This window comes from Papaver somniferum, chromosome 9 (assembly GCF_003573695.1).
Source record: "Papaver somniferum cultivar HN1 chromosome 9, ASM357369v1, whole genome shotgun sequence".
NCBI classification, from domain to species: domain Eukaryota; kingdom Viridiplantae; phylum Streptophyta; class Magnoliopsida; order Ranunculales; family Papaveraceae; genus Papaver; species Papaver somniferum.
Genome location: NC_039366.1, coordinates 10,822,604 through 10,836,415, shown reverse-complemented (window position 1 = coordinate 10,836,415; position 13,812 = coordinate 10,822,604). Strand labels below are relative to the sequence as shown.

Genomic DNA, 13,812 nt, shown 5'->3' with positions numbered 1-13,812 from the left:
CATGTCTCATTTGAACTAAATCTAGGTGATGAACGAAGGGGTCTCATATGATCAGTTTCACGTGCAACAGCGGCAACAATAGTTTAGAGTATAACTGATATTAGTCTCATGAGATTTACAAACTAACTGAACAAGTGAATCAGCTAAAGAAGGAGATCAAAATGTGCAGTTCCATCATGATTCTTCATCAGTGAATGGAGACAATTTCAAGCTTTAAATCCGACTGCTACTTTTGGAACTCGGACATGAAAGCAAAAGTAGCTTTAAATCTGACTCCTACTTTTGGAGATCGGACATGAAAGAAATACCTTGGACGGGAATGAGTTATGGCAGCTTTAGAGTCAGTTTCTACAGGTTGAGTGAGATTTCTAGACGGTGAGAAGATGGAGAGAGTTTAATGTGGCCGATAATTGGGTGAAATAAAAGAAATGGTTGCATTGCAGATACAAAAGTGACTAAATAACCTATTATGAGGATGAGAAAGTGGTTTCATAACCTGTTATGCATCTACAAAATTTGTTGCATAACTTGTTATGCAGTCCAGAAAAGGGTTGCACCACGTTATGCAACAACTTTTTTGTCACTATTAAAATCAACAAAAACAAAGACTGCATAACTTGTCATGCACCTAAAATAATATATGCATAATATGTTATGCAGTCGCGAAAATAGAGGCATAACCTGTTATGCATCCGAAAATACGGCTCCATAATGCATTATGCATCGAGAAAATTGTTGCACAATCTTTTATGCATCGAGAAAATACATGCATAATGCATTATGCATCTATTTTTATGTATGCACTAATACAATGGCTACACAACTTGTTATAGATGTATAACTTTGTTATGCAGATGCATAATTTTTTATGCAGTGGAGAAAATGGTTGCATAATTCGTTATGCGTCTGCATAATGCGTTATGCATCCTTTTTGGTGGCTGCATAATGGTTATGTATCAAGTTTTCGAAAATTTTGTCTAAAATGATGATCACCTCCGATTTTTTCGTGAAAAACAAAAATTTGATATTCTTGTTTGTACTCGTTGCGTAGCTCTCTTAAAAATATTTCCAACGATATAAAATTTGTAAAATTCCAAGGCGTGGATTTTTAGATATGTTATCCAAGTTTCGTTACCAATTATACCCCTGATGCATAAGCTGTCATGCAGATGCATAATCCGTCATACAGAAATTTTTAATATCATATAATTATGGGTGTCACGGAAATAATTATGGGTGTCACAGTACCTAAAATTAATTGTGGGCTTGACAATGAGAATATTATTATTTTTGGGTGTCCCCTTAATTGCGAGCAACGCCCAGGCCCAACGAAGCTCGAGGAGCAAATAGTCCAATCTTACAACCAAAGGGTTTTTTGTAATTAATCTCCCATTTAGAGCCATTTTTACCATTATTAGGGCACTCTTTTTGTTCTGTCGCTCTAAATTCCTAGGCGGCACACTTCGTCATCTTCTTCAAACGCCTATGCCTCTCGTCCATCCAGGGCGCCGACTAAACACAATTAGTCAGGTTCTTCTTCAGTAGCTCCAAAGATCAAGGTATTCTTTCTCCTTCATCCCCAAAATGCTTGATTAAGGTATTTTCTCCGAATTTCGTATTTCTTCGTCTTTGATTTTTCTATAATTGTAGTCATCAATGTCGACTCCATCGCCTCGTGTTAGACCCTCAGCTGATCCAGGTTGGGATTATGGCCAACCACTAGTAAATGATAGAAACAGTGTGAAATGTGATCTGTGTGGTGTGATCACAAGAGCTGGGATTTTTAGGCATAAGAAACATCTTCTTGGTGGTTTTAAAGATGTTACACTTTGTACTAATGTTACTAAAGAAATTCAAGATAGAATTAGGAAATTCATGGATGAACAATCATCTAAGAAGAAAGAAAAGGAAATAATTACACCTGCGCCGCTGCCGTTGCGGCAAATTGAGGGATCTAAGAAACAAATTGTAGTCTATAATGATGGTGGTTGTGGTAGTGGTGGTGGTAGTAGCAATACGCCGCCGCCGCGGGTGACTAGGGAGGTAGTGAATTCTGTTGTTGGTGCTGGTGCTGGTGAATTGGGTGAGAAAGGTGAAATTAGGGAATTTTTGGAAAAGGATGTGGGCAATGGTGATGGGAATAGAGAGAGTGCATGTGAAGTCATTGCTAATTTTTTCTATGAGAATGGGATTTCATTTGATGTTGTGAGAAGTAAGAGTTTTGGTAAGATGATTGCGGCGGTTGGGGAGTTTGGTGCTGGGCTTAAACCGCCTTCGTATGAGGAGTTGGCGGGTGGAATGTTGGAGAAGAAGGTGAAGGGGGTGAGGGAATGGATTGATGGGTTAAAGATACATTGGAAGATTTATGGGTGTTCTATTATGTGTGATTGGTGGAATGGAGAGAATGGGTTAACGATTATCAATTTTCTTGTGAATTGTCCTAGAGGGACAGTTTTTTGGAAGTCGATTGATGCTACTGAACGGGTTAAGACGGCAGAGGGTGTGCTTGAGATGTTGAAAGAGGTTATCGGAGAAGTTGGTGCAGAAAATGTTGTACAGGTAAGAGTTTTTACTTTTAAGTTACCCTGATTTAGTAAACATTTGCTGAATTTCATCTTGTAATGTTTGGTTTGTGTGTTTTTGTATGCAGGTGGTTACAGATAATGCGCCAAATTTCAAATGTGCTGGAAAGTGGTTGATGGAACAAATAAAGGTTGTTTGGACTCCATGTGCATCACACTGTGTGAATTCGATGTGTAAAGAAATCTCTGAGGTGAAAAAAGTTGCTGAGGTTGTGATGAAATGCAGAAGAATTACAGTATTTATGTACAACGATGATGATGTGCTACATATGATGAGAAAGTTCATTAGTGGAGGAGATTTAACGAGACCGAGTGTCAATAGTTTCACTACTTCTTTCTTGTCGATGGAAAGTATTCTCAACCAAAATTGTGGTCTAAAGGCAATGATGAATTCAGATGAATGGACAAAAAGCAAATACGCAAATGAGGATGACGGGAAGAGAGTAACTAGGATACTAAAGGAGTCTAGTTTCTGGTGCGATTTGCAATTTTGTGTAAGAATGTTGAAACCGTTGGTGGATGTTGTTCGGATAATGTATTTGGACGAAGAGCCTTCAATGGGAAATATCTACCATGCAATGGATAAGATGCGAAAGAAGATTTTATGTCTTCTATTAGGTGAGCCGAAGCACAGTGCAAGTTTGAATAGAGTGTTGAAGATTGTTGATACTCATCGGATGGATCAACTACGTCAACCTTTATATGCAGCTGGCTATTATCTCAATCCTAGCATTTACTTTACTATTCAATCTGAACATGAAAAGAGTTTGGAAGGCAATGCTGATATTAAAAGAGGTTTAATGGATTCTATAAACATGCTTTATCCAGATGAAGTGAAGCAAGATAAGATTATTGATCAATTGGTGGTTTATCGATCAGCTGAAGGCATGATGGGTGACCCAGCAGCGGTAAGGAAACGGGAAACAACCTCCCCATCTGAGTGGTGGGTTACTTGGGGATCTGAAGTGCCAGAACTTCAAGAGTTTGCGAGAAAGGTGCTCGGTCTTACTTGTTCCGCATCTCCGTACGAAACAAATTGGAGTGCCTTTAATAGTGTAAGTCATAAACCCGCACTCAAATTTGTTTGCAAGTTTCTTTTACACCACAGTTGATATGTAGCTTACTTACTGATAACCTTTGTCCTTCTTTCCCTTTCCTGAAATCAGTTGCATTCGAAGAAAAGGAACAAGCTAGAGCATCAAAAGTTGAATGACCTTGTCTTTGTTACGTACAACACTAAACTTAGAACTCGTTACTTGGACCGAACTAGCTTGGTGAGAAAATATACAGAGCCTATTGTTTTGGAAGATACGGAGGAAGCATGTGCAAAGTGGCTTGTACCTTTCGGTGCAAACGATAAGCATTTATGTGGTGAGGATGATATTACTTTGGGGGATGTTGAAGAAGCGAAAGGAAATGAAGAATCTGGGGGTCAAACAACTACGATATTGTATAAGAAGAGAGTCTTAGGAAACATGAGTACGGGTACGAGTAAAATCAAAAAGAGATAAAGGAACCAATCTACTTGATCGCAAAAGTTGGCATAGGAGGAAAAGTAAGTTAGCTCATGCCTACTTAGCAGAAGTGTATATTATTAATGTGAAGTTGCTGGAGAACACTGTAAGTCATTCTCTGTATCCGAACTTATTTCGAATTTTGGCTGCAAAATCTACCTTTTTGTGAAGCTACTTATCTCCAAGTAAAAGAGTTTCACCTACCATATTTATGGAGCTGGCTTAAGTTTAATCTTCTGTGAAAACCTTGATTCTTATTCAAATCATTTTAGGCAATATAAATATTGAGATATGTCTATCCCCAGGAGGAGACTCATAATATATTGATATATATTCTTACTCCAAACATGTGGAATATTTTTTAGCTAACTAAGTGTGCTCAACGTTTGCCTTTGGAGAGTTAACGAAATTTCTCCCAAGGAGCTGATGTTTATATGATGCATTTATTCGCAGTGGTACTGATCTTTATTATGGTGTGGAACCTAAATTGTGATAGAGAATTGTGATTTTTGCATTCTGAAACCATTGATCATGTAGGGTCCGCAGCTATCATTCTGAAACCATTGATCATGTATTGTAAGCGGCCGAGGAACCTAAATTGTGATTTTTACATCTCCCCTGAAGTTTCGGCTCAGCCATATAGATAACTCTAATCTTGCTCGTTATATTCTGAGCTAGCATCATATAAACATCAGCTCCTTGGGATTCTATCATGGGCGCATGCATTCTATGGAGTATTTCAAAGGCTCGATACAAGGTAATTTTAGACAATGCGAAGTTTTGATGTTATTACAGTCATTCAACCTGTACTTTTTGCAACGTACCAAAATTAGAAATTAAAGGTAAAACTGTTATATTAACCATGTTTGTGTGCATCTTTATTTATTTTTTGCTCTATTTTTAAATTTTTTGCTCGATTTGTGTGCATCTTTGTTCTCGCTACATTTGATTAAACTAAATGGTGAACTGTGCACACTAGTTTAGAAGGATATTATTACCCCTGTCACATTAAGGCAAGATTCTCGTGATATACAAACATAGATAAACTGGCATGAACCGTCACCATCAACGAGCGAAAGAAAGAGTGTCACTAGGTGAACAAGATGAAACTAATTATTTTAGTTATTCCTGAAAATAAATCTATCAATTTTGCGCATAAAAATATTTGATCCTGTAAACCTTGCTTTGGAGAAAGTTTGCTGCCTCTAACAAGTCTTCTGTTGTGAGAAATCTGTCGCCTTGTGCAATTACGTTGTATTTTCCCTACCTTATAACTAATTTATAATAGTATCTCATGCTGGCTTGAATGTGCTCTTGGTGGTGACTATTTTTGTGCCGTTAATGTGCATTTCTTACACGTTTTCTGGGTGAATCTATGCCTTAATGTAACTTTGGCAGTAGTATCGAAAATTGATAAAATTGGAACAAATTCATCCCAAGGCATTTTAAGATCGCACATATGCTTAGTCAAGGAAATTGTTTTGGTCTCTTGTTCGGTTGATGCAAAGAAATCTAGTTTCTTTTCAATAATCGGATTCAGCAATGGTATCCGTTTAATAATTCAATAATAAGGGCCTGGTTGTTAGCTATGTTCTCTGCGATATTCTGACCCTTCCACGTGCCAGATATATGTAGCTATCAGTGGTTTCACTTCATCCAAAGATACTAAGCTAAAGTAAATCGAATTGACATTCCCCAAAGCGCCAATGTCATGAATTTTACCAATGCGACTTTGTTATATCTGGCTGAGGCGTTGGGTTAGATTACAAAATTGTTAAAGGTTTGACCATCCATGAATTAAACATCATTTGTCGTGAAGTATTTGTTTTGATTATGTTATTCTCAAATTCACGTTGTTACAAGAGCTACTCTGAGATTGCATGTATGGTGGACTATGTAACATTCCCAGTTTTGGTCTATGTTTCGGTATCTGCAAATATGGTCACTATAGTCATCGCTTCACTCTTGAACATTGTTCTTATTAGTTATATTATATTTCTTGCTTGTCCGATAACTGTTTTCTTTCTATAGATAAAATTGAATCACCGAAAGTTGCTGGATGGAATGCCAAAAAGTTGTGGAATTCCACCTAAAAAATGGAGAACAGCAGGCAACTCTATTATTGAACTAGAAAACAGTGAAGTTGATGTTAGAATAAGGAATAATGGGACATATAAGCGAACAAGGAGGTTGTTCCCAGGGTATAGAGTTATGAGGAGCTGCAGAGACGGTTGAAATCCTATCCTGGTAATCTCCTTCTCCCTCTGGATTACAGAAACATTTTCAAATGGAGCAGGCAACTATATTGATGCCAGGTATATTTCTCAGATGTTGTTTGAGGGCTCAACCCATTAACAGTTGGGTCCTGCAATTTTGAGGACCCATAGTTTCGTCTTCAATTTTTTAGGTAATTGGATAAATGATACTGTCAAGTGTAGGCTGGGATTTGTAGGTTTTTCCCTCAGAATGTGGAGGACTGGAAGGGAATGAATGTTTATATTTACATACCAGTATGAATATGGCACATTGGTAAAATTATGCAAGTTTTATAAATTCTGAAGGTGATCGGTAATGCTCTAAGCCACCCTTGTGCGATATCAATGTCTGATCGATGTTCATGAAACAGTACAGAAATCCCTGAAGCTTTTTAAACGTTGTTCATCTTTGTCTTCTTTTATGCTGTGAATTTATTTTGTCATTACGGAACAAAATTAAAAAGATTACGCATCAATTCCTTTTTAAGTTGCAGTTAAATTGCTCAGAACAATTGCAAAAAGCTTCACTTTCCAAAAAGATCCGTCAAGCAGTAAATATTTCATCCATTTGTAGATACATTTCCGTAACCGATTCTGAGAGTAATCTAAATTATATTTTCTAGCGAGTAATTTTTCACGGCAATCAGCTACTGCTGCCTTTCTTCCTTGATTTTGCAGGGCTTATGTTCTGGAACCGCGTCTGCAATCCTCTGGTACACCCAACGTAAAATGTTTTGCCCGGTCGCTGCTGTGAAATTGTTGGTTGTGATGATACACCACCCTCATCCATCTTACAAGTAACCTCAACTCTGATGACGCATGTATAATTCACCAGATATTCTTTAGCAGGGTCATGTAGCTGACTAAGACGCATGAAGTTTGATATACCCCGGCCATCATTCGAGGTGAAATGATACTCTAGTTCTGAGAAAAATGCAAAGAAAAGACAGTTTTCGTAAGGTACAAGAATATAATTTAGCTAATCACCATACAGAACATGTAATACAATACCACGTTTCTTGGTGTTAGTGGGATCAGTTTGACGAGTAACGGAGAGACTGAATTCCGCTTGCACTGATTTAGTCCAGGCGACCGGAACAAGTCCATGTGATAGGTGATTATAAACTTTCCCTACTCCCTTGGGATAAATGTTTACCCTCCTATTAGTGAAAACTTAAGAGAATGAACCGAAGCAGCAGTAGATAAAATTCAAAACCAAAGTAATTAGCAGCATGGCTTACCATTTGGAACTGCCAACAGAGTAAACATCAGAACGATGACCTTCATGAGCATTCAAATTTGAAAAGTTTTCGATCGTCCAACTGAATTTCGTGGATAAATATGTAGAAACTTCCCCTATTCTTGATGTCATTTTCAGCAGTAGAATTAGAAAGAGGTAAATAGAAGCAGACTCAGACTCTCAGCTGAGCTAAATTTAAATATATATAAAACGGTGGCGCCATAATTGGGCGGGAAAAAGAGCGGGAAATTCAAATTCAAGACTGATGTGATTTCTGAATTCTGTCTTTACAAATAGTACCGGGCACGTGCATAGATAATGACTGAATGAATCGGTGCAGCAACTCGTCCAACTCACTAGAGTAATTTCTCACAAATGCAAGTTGATAATGTTGACTATTTACCTTGGAATCATCCCAGTGAGATAGTTTTGTGATAATTCTATGGGAGAATTTATAAAGTATCCCGTACCTCGTTTTTTTTTGTTATCCTCGTTTTTTACAATTTTTTTAAAGTATCTCACCTCTTTAATTTTCCATCCTAATTAGTTAACACTAGTGTATTTTTTTTTAAAGTTTATTTTTTTACCTTTACTTGTTAGTACGTTAACCTTCTACATCATTTTTTCAATTTATCGAGCTCGGTTCAGGATCGTGTCATCATTTTCAGGTTCGTTTCATCATCTCCTGAAAGGGTTCATCATTCCCAAATGTCTTGGGGTTTTTGGTTGGTGGAGAATCAATCTTCTACAATATTTTTCAGGTTAGTCTAGCCCGGTTCAGGGTCGTTACACCACTTTCAGGTTCGTGGAGCCTAGTTTAGGATCTTTACACCCTCTTTCAGGATCGTCGAATCATTTATCCTCTCTACCAAGGAGATGTAGTTCAAGGGTAAATAAGAATTTTAGTTGGAAAGATAACTGTCACCTAACACTTAACTGGATGGAATTTACATTTTGAATAAAACGGGGTACTTTAAAAAATTTGTAAAAGACGGGGATACTTTTAAAGTGTACATTTCAAAACAGGGGTACTTTATAAAATTTAAGAACTTGAGGACATTTGGTGAACCAAATTCACTGGGTATGTTGCCTTGGACATGGTTATCTGCTAAGTAGGGAATTTCTAGGATTTGAAGGTTTTTGAGGAAGCTAATCATACAAATATTACCATTAAGATTGTTTTCATGTAGTAGAAGAAACTTTAAGGATATAATACTTGTTCAACCTCTTCTGGAATTTCTCCCATGAGATTATTGCTGCCTCTTCTTGTAACCAAGCTCCACTAGAAATCTCGAAACTTATCTCAAAAGAAAATTCGTCGAACACATGTTTTCAAAGAATTCAAAGCATAACATGTTAATAGTTCTAAGAGCATCCAAAGAAAAGAAGACTGGAAATCATAGACGCAATCAAACATAAATAACTTAACAGCTGCTGTTACTAATGTGAATCACATTAACTTGACTAAACCATGCTGAAGATACTACTCCATATAAAATTAGTTCTATTGTCTAGCTAATACACTCCGTCAAGCACTCCTTCAAGCAACAAATCTTCACCTATTTCGAGATAGGTTTCCATATCTGATCGGGAGAGTAGTCCAGACATTTTCTCTCGCACGTCATCCTTCGAAGCAATCAGCTTAGCCTCTACCTTTCTCATCACATTCCTGAGAATCCTCATCTTTGATTTTGTTGCGCGTAAATGCTGACCATGCTCCAGCAGTTCCGCCTTAAAATTCTGCATGTTACTACCCTTACCTTTTTTCACATGTTCAAATCTTTCTCGCAACCATCCAATGTTAAACTCAAGTTTCTCAGCCATTGTTATCAGATCTTCCCATCTATCAATCATTTCAGATGATAAATCTACATAGTGGCACTTTTGCATATCAATAATAGAACACATCAAGTCTTTGACCACCATAACTAGGATTGGATACGAAAAAATTGGCATCACTTTGATTGAAGGAATATGACCGTATTTTAACCATATCTGCCTATATAGCGGGGCCTGCGTTGTCAAAATATGGAAGCCTCCAATATCTTCAAATTCCTGCTTGTCAGCACAAAAACCCATGTGTTCTTCACCAAAAGGTTGTCCAGCGCCTGGGTACTCTATTAATCCTGTACTAGGTTTCTCACTTTTTGTCTTTAAAATTTGCAGGTTTGGGTTTTCGTCACTCGCATAACCCTCTTCTTCACCATCTTTCGTGTCCTCCTTGCTCGCATCACCCTCATATTCATCATGTTTTGTGTCCTCCTCGATCAAATCACCCTCATCTTCATCATCTTTTGTATCCTCCTTCATCCTACAAGTAACCACAACCTCAATGGTGCAAGTATCATTCACTATATATCCTTTATTATGGTCATGGAGTTCACTAAGACGTATGAATAATGGAATACCCCAGCCAACAATATTGTCTTCGGTGAAATTGTGTTTCAATTCTGCAAAGCCGAAAGTGATTACTAGCTAATTAGGTAAGGGTAACAACTAACAACATGCAGACACATAGATCATCAACAAACAACAGTGAAATAATATATCCAGATAATAATACCTTTTCTGACTTTCATTTTTCGATCGGTTTGACTAGTAATTTCAAAGCTGATCTCTGCATATGGCAATTTGTTCCAGTCCAAAGGGATAAGGAATATTGACATGTGTTCATACACATTGCAAATACCCTTTGGATAAATCAGTACTTTCCTGTAATCAAAAGCAACTCATTTGGAAATATACTAACATGCAACAGCAATCAAAACCAAACGAATTACTAGTAAACATGAGGAGCCATACCAATTAAAAGTACCAACAGAGATAGCATCAGAGTATGTTCCTTTTTGAGCGTCCAGCTTTGAAAAGTTTTCAATCCTCCAATTAAACTTAGAAGAAGAAGAAAGCTCTGCAATATATGTTTCCATCTTTGGTAATGTAAAGAAGAAACTGTTGGAATTACCAGAGACTTGTTTCAGCAAGGGATGTAGAATACATGCACTTATGAGCTTTTAAGCCTTTTGGGAGAAATAAGAAAGACTATTACTCTTGGAGAATTTATTATTATCTGATGGTCAGAATTCTAGAGAGAGAGAGAGTTGGGTCTTGGAATTGGATTAATGAGCACATTTCACAAGACTTCAGCATAAAAGATCGAGTGGAACCATGGGAGTACTGAATATTACACTGTGATATGGTCCTATATTGCACAACAAATGGTCTCTTCTTCTCCGTGGTACCCATTTACACATTTTATGAGGTACACTTGGTTATTAAGATGTGGAGAAGTATCTCCACTTGACACCCGAATATCAGAAATTGGTTGGGTGCGTCACTCACTGTTCATGATTACATACAGCTTGTGATGAAAGTTTAGGATTTACACAAGTTCGTTTGTGCGCGCACAAAGCTTTACACATCCAAACTAACTAGTATTCGGTTTAGAAGTTGGTAAATCTCAACACTGAGTATAATAAAACTTGAAGAAAATAAATTATTTATGTGGCGTTTCTTGCTGGGGAAAGAGTTCGATTGGATATTGTATTTGGATTGTTTTTTCTCTTAAAAATAGTCCGTCATCGCCCTAAGTGTTCGTCCACATCGATTACAGAAGCAGAGACGGTGGTGTCAGTTCAACCATTCTAATTGGTTTTCCCAGTGCTATTTTCTAATCATGCAAATTCTCCATCTTTTTTTCGTATTGACAAATGATAATCCAAATTAAATTATGATAACAACAACTAAAAGAAAAGGGTGATGACGAAAAGAAAGTGACTTCGGATTGAAGCTAGGTTCTCACTAAAGAACCATGCTTCTCAATTGCCAAGGGATCACTTAGGTTTCCCTCCGTTAATCTATCTCGTGATTCTAGAACTTCTTATCGAAAGCGCAATTCAAAGGATTACAGGCAATGGCGGAACCAAAGGTGGGATAGACCTGGATCTAGCCACCCCAAAAATTTAAAATCAGTATTTAGAGCGTCCACCGTGGTGCGAGTATAACCAAAGACTAAAAAAAAAGACCAAATTTGGGTTTAGTCCGTCATGTGGCGTAGTGGGAAAAGAGTATATTTGGTCGCGCGTTGATAAACATTACGCCTGGGATCAGGCATTGGTAAAGATAACGCCCGAATGGGGCGTTGGTAAAGATAACGCGCGAGTGGGGCGTTTGTATAGTATACGCTTCAGAAACAAAAAAAAAAAAATGGGGCGGAGGTATAAAGCCCGCCCCATGTAAGTTTTGAAAATTTGTGAAAGTGGGGCGTACATTATATCAACGCCCCATTTCATGCGTACATTATATCAACGCCCCGTTTCAGGCGTACATTATATCAACGCCCCGTTTCATGCGTACATTATATCAACGCCCGATGAATGGCGGAGATTATATCAACGCCCGATGTGCAGCGGAGATTATATCAACGCCCGACTATATTTGGATTTGGTCCTGATCGCAGATCAAATTTGGTCTGGATTTTACTCTTTGATCAAATTTTGATCGATGGTCCGTCCCACTACGCCAGTCCACTCGACTGAAAATTTGGGTTTACTCGTCCATTGCAGTTGCTCTTAGTCTTTAATTTGACATTGTTTTATATTCAATCATCAACATTTTAGTGTTTAGTCCCCCTATTTTTTAGATTTCTATAGCTTAGTCCACTGAAATCTATAAAAAAGTATTTTTTAGCCCCCCTTAATCCTAAAAAACATGGCTCACTGGACACGGCCATGATCACAGTTTGCATTACACAATCTAGTCAATGGAAAACCTGAAACACATTCAAGTTTTCTCTCGTGAGAAAGGTGAAAATATTTCTGTTTATTGTGGGACTGTGTGACATTTGCGACGCAAGTGTTACACGTTTTTGAAATTCAAAAGAAAAAATGAAGGACATTAACTTCACTCCAATTAAACATACGACTGGAACCAACCTACGGAGAAAAATAAATAAGAAAAGAAGAAAAAATAACTAGCTACTACTGCTATTAATGTAATATAACTGGCTTGACTAAACGAAACTGCAAAAACTATTAAAAAGAGTTCTACTATCTAGCTAATGCTCCAATGCTCCATCACCCAGCAATCCATCCATCAGGGTATCATCCTTCAATATCCTTTCTCTGGCACGTCATCCTTCTTGCAATCAGATATTTTCAACATATCGAAGCTTTCAATAACTTCGTCATCAACAGTTCTCTCACACAAAACCTTAATTTTTAAGAAGACATCTATCATTCAAGACGTATCCTTTATCAGGGTTCATGAGTTCACTTATAGGCATGAATTCAGCCCAACCATGGCCATCGATACTGTTTTTGGTGAATTTGTATTTGAATACTACATAGACCAAAACAAAAACAAAAAAGTCATAACGTGTACGCAAAATAGATTAATATACTGGCTGAAGTGGTTTCACTGTTTCAGATGTCTAGATAATATACCTTTTTTTTCCCTGTTCCTATGATTGAGTTGATTATGAATTCTAACAGTGAACTTTGCAGTCGGAAGTTTGATAGGGTCCATAGGGATTAAGTATAATGACAAGTATTCAAACTGTCGGGGTAAAATACCCGATGGTCACATGTCAACATTCTAAGGAGTGAATCCAAAATAAGATGATAAGATAGGAGCATCGAATCATACTCTAAAAAGATGAGTTCGTCTGAATCGAGACACCTGCTACAACGTCACATGGACAACGCGTGTAGGGAGTAGTCTAATCTGCTCAGACGGTCAAGTCTAAAAGAAGGACCGCATTTAATGAAGGATAAGGGAAAAGATGTGGGCAGATCTACATCGTCACAGGAGACTCGGACGACCTATACTACAGCCCAGAAGTGATGGAGAAAGAGGTTCTCCAAAGAAGGGCTACACGATCTGGAGGAGAGTGAGACAACTCGGAGGGAGAACCAAGCAAGCCATCACGAGGGATAGTATAGAACCAGTCCGAAGCAGCGAAGGCGATGTACGATAGCTCCACCAGCTCGGACGATCAAGCCTCCACGAGTTTAATTTCCTTATAAATACCAGTCCATGTAGAAGGAGATGGACAACTTATGTATCATTAGATGGTCTTTCTACAGAGAATTCCTGAGAGAGATCTAGATAGAGAGCGATTAAAGAATCTAAGCGAGATTTGTAGCTCTTTCAAGGGTAAGACCTTATAATCAATAAAGAAAACATCTTCTTTCCCGTGGATGTAGGTCTTCATGGCCGAACCA

General features: G+C 37.8%; 2 protein-coding genes across 4 annotated transcripts; one reads left to right on the top strand and one right to left on the bottom strand.

The window, feature by feature from the left end:
• The first annotated feature begins 1,460 nt into the window (after positions 1-1,460).
• Positions 1,461-7,945, top strand: LOC113310656. 3 transcript variants are annotated; one of them, XR_003341297.1, is made up of 5 exons: positions 1,461-2,559; positions 2,651-3,637; positions 3,749-4,202; positions 4,643-4,853; positions 6,128-7,945. XR_003341297.1 is itself a non-coding variant. In XM_026559392.1 (3 exons), the coding sequence occupies exons 1-3, from the start codon at positions 1,657-1,659 to the stop codon at positions 4,091-4,093; spliced, it is 2,235 nt and encodes a 744-aa protein (XP_026415177.1). In that variant the 5' UTR covers positions 1,461-1,656; the 3' UTR covers positions 4,094-4,266. The 3 variants fall into 3 exon arrangements, 1 of the variants encoding a protein (XP_026415177.1); XR_003341296.1 differs by having other exon boundaries at positions 4,634-4,853; XM_026559392.1 differs by lacking the exons at positions 4,643-4,853; positions 6,128-7,945 and having other exon boundaries at positions 3,749-4,266.
• Positions 7,946-9,106: 1,161 nt separating this feature from the next.
• On the bottom strand, positions 9,107-10,518 carry LOC113311351 (MATH domain and coiled-coil domain-containing protein At3g58210-like). Its single transcript, XM_026560191.1, has 3 exons — positions 10,394-10,518; positions 10,155-10,303; positions 9,107-10,041 (listed from the first exon to the last, which is right to left on the bottom strand). The coding sequence occupies exons 1-3, from the start codon at positions 10,516-10,518 to the stop codon at positions 9,107-9,109; spliced, it is 1,209 nt and encodes a 402-aa protein (XP_026415976.1).
• Between the last annotated feature and the right edge of the window lie 3,294 nt (positions 10,519-13,812).